General features: G+C 40.4%; 1 protein-coding gene across 1 annotated transcript in view; it reads right to left on the reverse strand.

Moving 5' to 3' along the window:
• The window catches only part of myh11b (myosin, heavy chain 11b, smooth muscle), a 49754-nt gene that overhangs the window by 13130 nt on the left and 23958 nt on the right, over positions 1-12666 (reverse strand). Inside the window, exons 24-33 of the mRNA XM_022665872.2 lie at positions 11570-11707; positions 11078-11201; positions 10753-10924; positions 9468-9680; positions 8885-9029; positions 7013-7219; positions 4801-4905; positions 3086-3238; positions 2440-2688; positions 1272-1484 (exon numbers count right to left, since the gene is read on the reverse strand). Coding sequence (XP_022521593.2) covers positions 1272-1484; positions 2440-2688; positions 3086-3238; positions 4801-4905; positions 7013-7219; positions 8885-9029; positions 9468-9680; positions 10753-10924; positions 11078-11201; positions 11570-11707 — 1719 coding nt within the window. The remainder of the gene's footprint in view (positions 1-1271; positions 1485-2439; positions 2689-3085; positions 3239-4800; positions 4906-7012; positions 7220-8884; positions 9030-9467; positions 9681-10752; positions 10925-11077; positions 11202-11569; positions 11708-12666) is intronic.

Below are 12666 nucleotides of genomic sequence, written 5' to 3' on the forward strand. Positions count from 1 at the left end.
ACCTAGTGTTAGAGTCTCTGTAAAACGCAAAATCATCTGAGATCCTATGTAAACCTATATTTACTCACCTCTGTTTTGTTGGCTGTTGCGTGGATTTTTACTTTTAGTTAGTAAAACAGAACTGTTCTAAAAATATACCTACCTATCTCAATCGTACTTTACTGGTGGTGTTCCATAGACAGATTCTAACAACTTGTTCCTTATCTCTGAATTACTGGGAAAAGCATATAATACTAATGTGTTATTTGCACAAATAACACAGGAACGAACTGCCATGCTGTTCCTAATGCTGTTAGCTCCTGTCTGACGAGACATGTCTGCTTCAGCTCTGCCTGTGGACGGTCGCGAGCCAAGGTGGGCGAGTCCATGAATACTAATTCACAGGTGGGCGTAGACACGGTGCTTTTCCTAATCGACTCTCTTTCTTTTTTTTTCTTTTTTTACTAGCTACTGCAGACAATGGTGGTTGAGGAAGAGTTTCATGTGCAGCATGCATATACAACTCAGAGAGACCTACTGTATTTCACAAAGAACAAGAAAAAGTGCATTTTAGCGGGAAGGACATCTTAAATGCTGATGGATACACATTAAACTGATTATGGTTTCTTTTCCATTCGCTGTGTTGTTAAGTCAGGACCAGGAAGTGAATAACATTTTGTAAAAATTATAAGACAGTTGCTGTTGTCAGATGTGTCCAGTCTCATATTATTAACTGATTTCACAAAGTTAGCAAGTTAGCATGCTAACTAAAGTGAAATGGAGAACTGTTGAGTTTTTTTATGACTTTGTTTCTTTTTTATGATAACATGACAAGTGTAGACCCAGCATGTTGGCTACAGGTGTTGTCCAGCATTGGTACCATGCTGACTACCAGCCTAGTTTTAGGCCTCAGCCCACATCATTACCATGCTGTTAGCACGCTGACTGTTAGCCTCAGGATGCTGACTGCTGGCTTAATCTCACATCATTGCTGCAACATTCGCATGCCTCCCAACAGATCACAAGGCCCAGCCAATTAGCAGAAACTAACAGCATTAAGCCCTCCTACTACATGACTGTGTTCTTGGTACTTTACGCTGCCCATTTCTCCACATCCAGCACATTAATATGAGAACCGACTGTTCAGTTACCATCTAACAGAGAACCCACAACTTCACATGCAGTGACTATGAGAACACAGATAAAGGAACCACATGATCTGCGCACACTTACTTAATTAAATCACTGTTTTATTACAATTCAGACAAACCAAACTAGACACACTGACTCACATTCTTGCCCACGTCATCCTTGGAGCTGATGAGATCCTCCATTTCTGTGCGCAGAGCTTTATTAACCTTCTCCAGCTCCTCTCGGGAGAGCTGCATCTCCTCTAGAGCTCGAGCCAGAGCCAGACCCCTGCTCTCCTTCTCCCTCACCTCTGCCTCAGCACGGTCACGCTCTTCTGCATACTTGATGGAGATGGCCTTCTCCTCAGCCAGCAGCTGGGAGGACACAATAAGACACAAATTAGTCAATAGGAAATAAAAACATAGTAATTCTCCGCATCATCTGTCAAAAGTATGGAGAACCCTAAAGATTTAAAGGTTTATAATTGTATTGTTTACAAACTTTACAAATCAAAGCCTAATAAGATCATCTTTATTTTTTAGTTACATCCTGCAATCTAGGACTCGATTAGGTTATCATTCTCTTTCACTGATAAGGCGAACTACATTTTATCATCTACTTTGGATTTTCCCAGATTTTACATTACATTACATTACATTACATTTGGCAGATGCTTTTGTCCAAAGCTACTTACAATAGTGAAGTACAAAAGTAATAGAAGTTAAAGGTAAAAACATCTTTAGATAGGGCCTAAAGGAGGGAAATAATGGGATAGAGGAGTGAAGGAGGGGAAGAAGGAAATGAGGTTAGAAGTAGTTAGTGTGTTAGAGGTGTTAGGAGAGTAAGTGCTCTTTGAAGAGCTCTGTCTTCAGGAGTTTCTTAAAGATAGTGAGAGATTCTCCTGATCTGCTAGTAGAAGGTAGTTTGTTCCACCATTGGGGAACTCTGTATGAGAACAGGCTGGATTTTACCAGGACTGGGAGAGGGAAGGTTATTAGCTCAGTTTTCCTCTGAGAAAAGCAGTGAAGCTTCAGCACAATCTTCTCAAACTGCCACTGACACACTTCTGGATCTCAACATGCTAACTTCTAATTCTGTTACCTAATCACCTAACAGACCCCCTACACTGGCTAAGATGACTCATGCTAAGTCACAGAGAAGAGGGAGGACCCCCTTACCAACCGAGAAAGAGTTATGCTCTTCGGGACTCCCAGTCACGGACGAATGTCTGTGGAATCACGTGAATATTAGTGTAATTGCTAGTTTGTGAATAAAACTACAGGCCTTGGCCCTTTGTGCCCTTGTTGTGATGGATGACTGAATAAAGACCTGGTCAAATTTCCTCTGCTTCTTCTCCAGGTTGGACACCAGCTGTCTCTGGTTGTCCAGGTCCATTAGCACGTCCTCCAGCTCCTGCTGCAGGCGGTTCTTACTCTTCTCCAGCTTGTCGTAGGCCGACGCCTTCTCCTCAAACTCAGAGTTCACAGCCTCCAGCTCCCTCTGTACTCGCTTCTTACTCTCCTCCAGCAGCTCCATGCCGCTGGAGAACTCGTCCAGTTTTTTCTTCGCATCTGTCAGCTGACATGAGGTAAAGAGAAAATTTGTTATTATTCTAGATTTGAAACCCATTAGTCTCTGTGTAAACAAAGAACATGCACATTTTCTCCAGCGAAAAAGTACCTATACATGATATTGAAAAATCCTCCAATACATGTGAAGTCAGCCACCGCCTCTTTTTACACTGCTGCTGATGCAGCATTGCAGAGTAGCATCACAGCACACTCGGAGGAAAGCACAGCGACTTGGTTCAGCTCACAGACGCTTTGTGCTGAGCGATATCACTCTTTGAAGTAATGTGGGGAGAGAGCACCATCTACCCACCCAGAGAGAGCAAAGCCAAATGTGCTCCCTCAGGAGCAAGTTATAAGTAAGACTGTAAGCGAATTATAAGTTTTAGACTGTCTGTATGGCTGACCTGTGTGTTGAGGCTAGACACATGTCTCTCCACATTCCTCCTGGCCTCGCTCTCCTCCTCCAGCTGCTCCAGCAGGCCATTGCGCTCCTCATCCACCTGCCTCAGCCGTGTCGACACGTTCAGCTTCTGACGCGTCTCTTCAGCCAGCAGCTCCTGAGAGAATGAACAATCCACAACGAAAGAAACCCATTACGGTATAAGATAAATCTGTTTTTCTGCAAATGGAAAAACATTTTACATAATTTCTCTTTGTGTTTTTGGAAGAGTTACAAAAAACCTAATAATAAAATTCTTCAACATATAGCACTTGTTATAAAACGCGCGGTACAAAATATAGTAAACAAATAAAAATAGAATATGAATATAAATTTAATAGAGATCAAAATAATAAAGGATAATTACTCTAAATAGAAGTAAGTGCAACTGTAGCCAACATATTGTACATGATGTATATAATTTTTTTGTTTTTTGTTTAATATTAATTGTATTACATTTGTTTATATTGTATTAGCACCAGAAACTTTTATTTTGACATCTTAGCCCAGTCACTTGTAAGTCAAAGATCTTGTGGGCATATCTCACGAAGCTTTAGCTGCAAGCTAACTGCAGATTGGACCCCTCATGTGCTGCTGAGAAGTTTGTACTGGTCTCTAGGGGTGTGCCATATCGTATTGTACGCAATAATATTGGCAACATTTTTGAATATCATGAACAATATTATATCCTGAAATATTGTGCCATATCACTCACCCCTAATTATAGGATAGAGTGACAGCCGCGGCGAGCCAGCCGATGAGTGCTTGATTCGTCTCTATTTAATATAGCGTGCGTGACATTGGTTTTTATCCCTAAAAATGGCAGGGGACCAAAACTGGCTTTTGAATACGGCCACGCACCATAATTACACATTGGTTTGCTAGTATTGACCCACGCCCTTGACTGGGCAGAGAAGAAGAAAGAGGGGGAGCAAACTCAGAGTATTGGGGTGGAGTTCGGGGCAGCTTCGCTGTAAAGCGTGAAGCCGAAGCCCCCCCTCTCATGAAGAGAAACATGAGAAGAGAATAAAATTAAAGAAGGAGGAAGATGGGGAGGAGGTGGGTGCGAGGTTTGTTCAATGAGTAGGTAGAGAGGAAGTGACGGTTTAAATAGGGATGGAAGTGGGAGGAGTGAGGGCGTGGATCACTCCCAAAACTTAGTTATGACACATAACTCCACTTATGCATTTCCACGGAGATCCACATAAACGCAACAGTGGATGGAAATGGAGGAGCTACTGAACGCAATGTCATGTGACTGAGAAAGCCCAAAAAACTCACTGCTCCTCCTGTTTTTTCAATTAGTAGAAGAGTGGGGTATTTTTCAGACGTCTCCCTGAGAAACTAATCCCGTCCGAATAGGGCTTTAGATAGCTTCCACAAACTCCACAGACATTTTCCTTAATCCACCTTTACCTGGTCTCCACACAATCAGAGAAAGTTCCCACATTCCCAGTCACCTAACTATTACTATTACTACTGTTTTTTAGACTTTCCAGCTTGGATCAGGGTTTAAATATCTGGCTACGCACTTTTCTGTTTTTGTTCATGTTACTCTTTACTATGAAACTTTACTCATCAATTATGAGTAATATCTGTTGTAAGGTTTTACATTTTAAAATATCAGATAAATCTGTGGCAGTGAACAAGTTTAATAATAAACGCAAAGCAGAATGTTACCTGAGCATCATGGAGCTGAGAGTTCAGAGTGGATACATCTTTACTCAGTTTAATGTTCTTCCCCTCTGCCTCATTCAGGAGAGCTGTCACACTGTCCAGCTCCATCTGTGGAATATTTTAAAGAGATCAACATACCAGAGACTTCTGATGGAAATACTGAACTAATGATGACTGAATGGGTGGGGCTAAACTGCTTTGAATAGGTGGGGCTTAACTGCAGTAGGCTGAATGAGTGGATCTAAACTTCTTTAGATTAAAATTATGGAGCTAAACTGCTGTGGGATTAATAGGTGGAGCTAAACTGCTGTGGGATGAATGGGTGGAGCTAAACGTCTATAGACTGAATGGGTGGAGCAAAACTTCTGTAGGCTGAATAAGAGTATTTAGCCCAAACCAATTTCACCCCTTGGCCCTACCCCCCTTACCCCTACCCCTCTATTTTGAGCATGCACGCCAATTGGGTAGGGGTGTGTCCCAATTCTTTTGGTCTGGAGGGGTAGGGGGAAGGGATAGGGCTTGTTAGCCCTTCAAACTGAGATTTTCCAGATGCACACTTCAAACAAAGAGGTATGAGAATCACTGGTAAGAAACCCAGAAATGTAAATATTTTCCCTGTTAAAAGTGACGATTAGCACTATTTTACCATAGTTTAATGGCTAGTTTCAATGTTTTATGGCCCAATTTTTTATAACAAGCATAAAAAAGATCGCTAGTATTTTGTCTCAGAAGGTAGCCAGCTAGCTCACTTTCCTGGTCCACCTTAAAAGGTGCAACAGCCGGCAGTGGCTGCAGCATTTAAGGCGGAACGGAAAAATAAAGTAAAATAAAAGCTAATCAAAGCGAATTTTAGCTCCCCATTACAGAGAAATTAAGAAATGGACAATATTAATTCATTTCTGAACCATCTTCCACTTTTCTGAAGACATACAATGCCCTAAAATTAGCTAGTTAGCAGCTAGTTTACTGAACTTTAGCGCTCCTGATGATGTAGCCGGTGCTTGAAGGGTTGTCCCAATTCTTAGGGTGGAGGATTTGAAAACAAGGGGTAGGGGTAAGTGATAGGGCCAAGGGGGGAAATAGGATTGGGCCTTAAACTGCTGTAGGATAAATGGTTAGAGCTAAACTGCTGTAGGCTGAATAGATGGAACTAAATTGCTGTAGGCTGAATGCGTGGGGCTAAACTGCCGTAGGCTGAATGGGTGGGGCTAAACTGCTGTAGGCTGAACGGGTGGGGCTAAACTGCTGTAGGCTGAGTAGATGGTACTAAACTGCTGTAGGCTGAATGGGTGGAGCTAAACTGCTGTAATTTGAATGGGTGAGGCTTAACTGTTGTAGGCTAAATGGGTGGAGCTAAACTGCTGTAGGCTGAATGGATGGAACTAAATTGCTGTAGGCTGAATGGGTGGGGTTAAACTGCTGTAGGCTGAATAGATGGAACTAAACTGCTGTAGGCTGAATGGGTGGTGCTAAACTGCTGTAGGCTGAATGGGTGGAGCTAAACTGTTGTAGGCTGAATGGGTGGTGCTAAACTGTTGTAGGCTGAATAGGTGGTGCTAAACTGCTGTAGGCTGAATGGGTGGAGCTAAACTGCTGTAATTTGAATGGGCGAGGCTTAACTGTTGTAGGCTGAATGGGTGGAGCTAAACTGCTGTAGGATAAATGAGTGGAGCTAAACTGCTGTAGGCTGATTGGGTGGAGCTAAACTGCTGTAGGCTGAATGGGTGGAGCTAAACTGCTGTAGGCTGAATGGGTGGATCTAAACTGCTGTAGGCTGAATGGGTGGTGCTAAACTGCTGTAGGCTGAATGGGTGGAGCTAAACTGCTATAGGCTAAATAGGTGGAGCTAAACAGCTGTAGGCTGAATGGGTGGATCTAAACTGCTGTAGGCTGAATGGGTGGATCTAAACTGCTGTAGGCTGAATGGGTGGAGCTAAACTGCTGTAGGCTGAATGGGTGGATCTAAACTGCTGTAGGCTGAATGGGTGGATCTAAACTGCTGTAGGATAAATGGGTGGGGCTAAACTGCTGTAGTTTAAATGGGTGGAGGTAAACTGCTGTAGGCTGAATGGGTGGTGCTAAACTGCTGTAGGCTGAATGGTGGTGCTAAACTGCTGTAGGCTGAATGGTGGTGCTAAACTGCTGTAGGCTGAATGGTGGTGCTAAACTGCTGTAGGCTGAATGGTGGTGCTAAACTGCTGTAGGCTGAACTCACAGTGAGTTTGGAGACTTTGTCTCCCAGCTCTGCTCTCTGTCTCTCTCCATCATTATACCGAGCCTGAACGTCTGCAAGCTGGGACTCCACCTTTTTCCTCTTGTGCTCCACTTCCTGTTTGGAGCTTGCAAGCGAGTGGAGCTCTGCATTCAGAGCTGCAGCTTCTTTCTCTAGAGTCTGCTTGGCTTTCTCAAGAGTGGCCTTAGCCTAAAAATTATGGAGAAGAACATCAACAAATAACATATAAATTAGATCTGTGTTTTTCCAAGAACCTGGCAACAAACAAATCATTATAGAGGGGTTACAATTTAATATATTGAGGTATATTGCGATGCTGTAAGCAAGGCAATAAATTTATGATATTTTATTTTTTACATTTTTTTAAGGAAAAATGTCCTAGAATAACACTACAATATTATATGTATAAAATCTTACTTTTCCAGTCAGAACAGTACAGTATTAAGGTATAACACTACAATAATGGTCAGGGTTTAAACACTGTGTGACACCCATTTTCACATGTGAACTATTCATAAAAATCAATAGTGTTTTTGAGAACTGATAAAGTATTGCAATTTAAAAAGCTCTTGTACCAGTAGTCTTTTGTTCTCAATGATGTGGATCGCCACTCAAAATCTAGATATAGCGCACGCAAATGCAAGTCATTTATCACAAAACAGAAAACCAATAACAAAACAGAAATAAAACGAGATAAACAAAACATAGAAACAATGAATACACAGGGATTAGGTACTAAGGAAAACCATTAAACAAACAGATGTAAAGACGTAAAAGAACCAACCATCTAACATTGAAAACAAAAGTCTATATATATATATATATATATATATATATATATATATATATATATATATATATATATATATATATATATATATATATACGAAAGGGGACAGGAAACAGGAGACACCTGGGGACAAGTAATGAGTGGGCGGAGCTACAAATGAGTAGAGGTGAAAAAACTTAAGGTGGAGACACGGGAGGAATACACAGGACCACGTGGGGAATGACACAGGCACAGAGGGAAAGGTAAACTAACACAGAGAGGAAAGTAAAAACACAGAGATACAACAGGACAGACACAGAACAGGGCCAGGATGTAACACTTATTTCCACATTATTTAAGATACTGTATATTAATCTAAATGCTTTGCTAAATTGCAAATTGTATTTTGTACAAAAAGTAATTCTTAATACTTTCAAACATTGTGTTAAAACTATGTTGTGCATTCCTAAGAAGTATTTTAAAGTGTATGAATCTGCATCCAGGGAGGTCAAAAATAAATCAAAACTTAAAAAAATAAGGTTTTATTGGATTTAAATACTTAAAAACTCTTCATTGAGTAGGCCAGAGTGTCAAGCACATTGTAAAACATAGGTTTAGGAAAAATATAAAAGTATTTAATGCTCCTAGCAAGTTGAACCCTAAACATTTTTTTATTTCTACATATATTTGATCTGATCATTGTGTTTCACTCTATTCAGATCTATTTTCTTAAACTGAAACTGGATCAAGAAACAGATAAAACAATAATTAAATTTTATTGAGCTAAATTATCCTTTAAAACATTAAGTGTATTCGCTAAAAAAGGTATGCAAACCTCAAATTTATTAAATCAAGAGGATGGTGGGATCTAAATAACTATGCAACTAAACACTGCATTACAAGATTCATTCAACTGTTAAGCATGGGGGTGGGAGCACTATGATTTGCTCTGCTTAGCTTTAGGACAACATGCAGTTATTTATCGAACCTGTACACAGTACAGAAGAAGCTTAACCAAAAGCGGTTTCTAGTCAATATCCCTTTCTCAGAACTCCTCCTAGCACTGGGTGTTTGGTGTGTTTTACCCGTTTGGATTGCTCCAGCTGTTCGCTGAGCTCCTCCACAGCCTGAGTGTGTTTCTGACGGAGGTCCTGCACCTGAGCCTCGTGGCTGCGGCCGGCGTCCTCCATCGACTTCTTCAGCATGGCCACCTCCTGTTCTCTTTTAGCCCTGTACACACAGCACACAGTAACTTACACAACATGCAGTTTAAGTGTGTTCCACACAAAAGAAACAAAACACACAATAAACTTATAAAATATTGGAATCCCTTGAGATATTAATAACAATAAACACAATATCCAGTGTCCAAAGTAATTAGACAAACCAGTATTTTTAATACAATTACATGCATATATATTTAATATTTTAGGATTCAGATTTCTAGGGAACAAAAAGTAAATAACAGTGAATAATACTGTAATTATTTATTTCTAATACTTCGTTTTCATGTTTTGTGCATTAAGATTTAAACATCCATTCACAAGCCATTCTTCATTTTTAATTCATAATTCTAAAAAGAAAATTATAAATCTAAATATTACATTTGAAACATTGTATGTAGTGTGTGTGTGTGTGTGTGTATGTGGGTTTAGGATCTCTGATCACCTGAGCTCCTGCTGGGCTGCAGTGATATCAAGCGAGTCCTCTAGTTCAGTCCTCAGGGCCTCCAGCTCCACCCCGAGTTCATGTCTGGCTTTTTCAGTCTTTGCTCTGATGTCTCGTTCAGCATCCAGATCGTCCTGCAGCTCGGTGATCAGTCCCTCCATCTCCCGAATCTTCTTCAGGGCATTATTCTTCTGAGCAGACTCCTGCTCCAGCCTGGACAGCACAGGTTCAGTTCATGTCAAAAAAAATGTTAATCAAATATACTTTAAAATATTTACGTATTTTTCCCGCACTATAAGTTACATTTATAGTGAGTTATACTGAACAATAAGGCGCACTAACAATAAACGTATATTTTCTGGTCTATTTTCATACATAAGGCACACTATGCAACACTAGTAAGGAACAAGGGGGGTCGTCATGTTTTCCTTCTAATTCAGCAGGTGACCTGTGAAAACAAAGCTAATTTAAGTAAACAAAACTGCAATTCTTTTCAAAGTCAAACAAGCACTGGATGTTAATCTACACTGATTTCTCTCCTGAAAACTGTTTGTTTGGATGAGTAAAGCGCTTCCATTTATTTACAGTAAGCTTAGATTTTCAAATTTCCATTAAGGCTGGGTGCAGCATTAGCTATTACTACTTAGCTAGCGGTTTGTCCAATGTAGCTTTTTTAAAAATGGTAAAGATACAAACTGCAGTCCAATAATACTCACCTCTAAACGGAAAAAGAGCTAGCATTTAGCGTGGTTAGCGGCTAATGCTAATACTGCTCCAGTAGTGCTAGCCATGGTTAGGAACAGGCTACAGCCTGACAACACTCACCATTGAACACCGGAAGAGATAGCATTTAGCGCAGTTAGCAGCTAATGCTAATACTGCTGGAGAACTAAATTGAAACTCCTGTATAAAGCTGTACTTTAGCAGAGTGGCTTTACTGCTCCTTAATACCTGACTGATAAAATTCATACATAAGGTGCACCAAATTATAAGGCTCACTGACGATTTTGGGGAAAATTAAATAGATTTTGGGGGACCTTACAGTGTGAAAAAAATATGATAAATCTAAGTAAAACTGTAATGATCTAAATAATAAAACTGCAGGATTATTACTATTACAAATTGTTACGTATTTACTATGAATTCTGAATAATCTACTACAAAATAATGATTCAAGAGCCACTGATTCACTGATGCATTATTTAGTATGTAACACAAATTATCCACTAGGAATTATGCAGTATGTACTATGAATTATTTGAAGTTCAGTGCTCTGGTTCTGTACCGTGCTAACAGGGCCTGCAGTTCATCCTCTCTAGCAGCCAGTTGTGCTTTTAGCTCGGCGATTTCAGCCTGTAGAGCAGCCAGCTGATCCTGCAGGTCATTAAACTCAGCCTCCAGTTTACGCTTCGCCTTCTCCACATCCTGACGACCCTTCTCCTCCTTCTTCATACGCACTGAACACACACACACACACACACACACAGCACCACAACTTGGATGTGACTTGGTAAATGTGACGGTAACATTAAATTTGTTATCGTTGTTCAAGTAGAGATTATTAGTAATCATGGGTAAGTAAAGGCAATTCCAAACTGCTGTGAACAAACCTTCCAGCTCAGAAATCATGGACTCGTGTTTAGCCTTCAGCTTGGTGAGGTTCTTCGACTTTTCCTCTTCCTCTGCGAGGTTGGAGCTCAGATCAGCCAGACGCTCCTCCAGCATCTGCTTCTCCTGCAGGAGTAACCAGGTGTTAAAACAAAGGTTTAGAAAGCTCCTTCAATCGAAACTAAGCATATTATTGAACATTGATCATTTAAACTGTAAAATGGCTCTGGTAGTTTCTTTTGGCACAATGGGCTAATACCGGTTTGCAGATCTGGGCCAGCCAGCACATAAACACATTGCGTTACATTACATCAAAAATTCTTTTAAACCTTTCATTTATCTAAATGACTTGCCAGGTTAATAACTGATTCTCTGTGTTTGAATAAATCAAAGGGTTTTTAACATTGGGTCTTATTAAAGTAAGCATATTACCAATATTAAGCATATCAACCAACCACATTTTGCACATCTCTACTCTTCTTACAAACACAAACCTTATGCAGCTTGTTGTTTTGATCCTCCATGATGAGGAATTCATCCTCCATTTTTTTTATCTTCCCGTCAGTAGCTGCTTTCTCCTGCGTCAGCTTATGTCTGCTGTCTTCATGCTCTGCTAAACGCGCCTCCATGTCCTACAGAGATGTTCAAAATGATCACTTACAACATGTCTAATAATTAACAACTTAATACCTGAACCTCTTAAACTCAAAAAATAATAAATAGAGAGAAAATACATGGTAGATACTGAATATTATATAGTGCATACTAAATACTTAATCTTAATACTTAAAGAAGACATATTATACCTCTTTTTACACAGGTTAGATCTCACTCTCAGAGATCCTGCAATTTTAAGTCCATTTCAGAATAAGCCTTTAAAGGCTCTTCCACTTTTATGCAAATAAGCTGTTGCTGGCAGCTTGTGTGCTAAGTGGCAAAACACGAACAAGCTATTTAATTCTAGTTAACTGCGTTAAATGCACAAAACACATTATATAATAGTTTTTACATCTCCCTCATCTGCAGACTTGTTATGGACAGCAGATACAGATTCCTCCCCCAGATGAAGTCTGCTGGCTAGTGCTGCTGTGTAGTGTCTGAGGGTCTCAACAAAAATGACTGAAATATCATTTATTCAACTAATCTAAAGGGTGGGGCTCTAGTGGGGGTTGATGAGTGAGGGGTAGTGCCATGGTGGTTCTATGCAGGTTTTCAAATAGTTCTTGCTGGATACTGAACAATTCACAAAGTGTAGTGAATAATTCATCCTGAAAACGGAAGTACTAAGGGCCCTATCGTACACCCCGTGCAAGGCGTGCAGCGTGGTGCGTTGCCATTGTACACCCCGTCAACAGTCTATTTTTATGCCTTGCGCACACGTCCTTAAAATAGCAATGGACTTTTGGAATATATTAACGCCGATGGTCGTGGTGGTCTGGAAATGATGTGTGTTCAGGTAAATTTCTGGCGTGTTTCTATCCTGGCGCAATTGATCCTCTGAAAGGACGTCTAAATTCAACTGTCACTGACGCACCCAAAACTGATTCAATTTGTTGCAGAAGTCAGCACGCTCCTGTCTCTTAAAGGGGAT

This window comes from Astyanax mexicanus, chromosome 19 (assembly GCF_023375975.1).
Source record: "Astyanax mexicanus isolate ESR-SI-001 chromosome 19, AstMex3_surface, whole genome shotgun sequence".
Classification (NCBI taxonomy): domain Eukaryota; kingdom Metazoa; phylum Chordata; class Actinopteri; order Characiformes; family Acestrorhamphidae; genus Astyanax; species Astyanax mexicanus.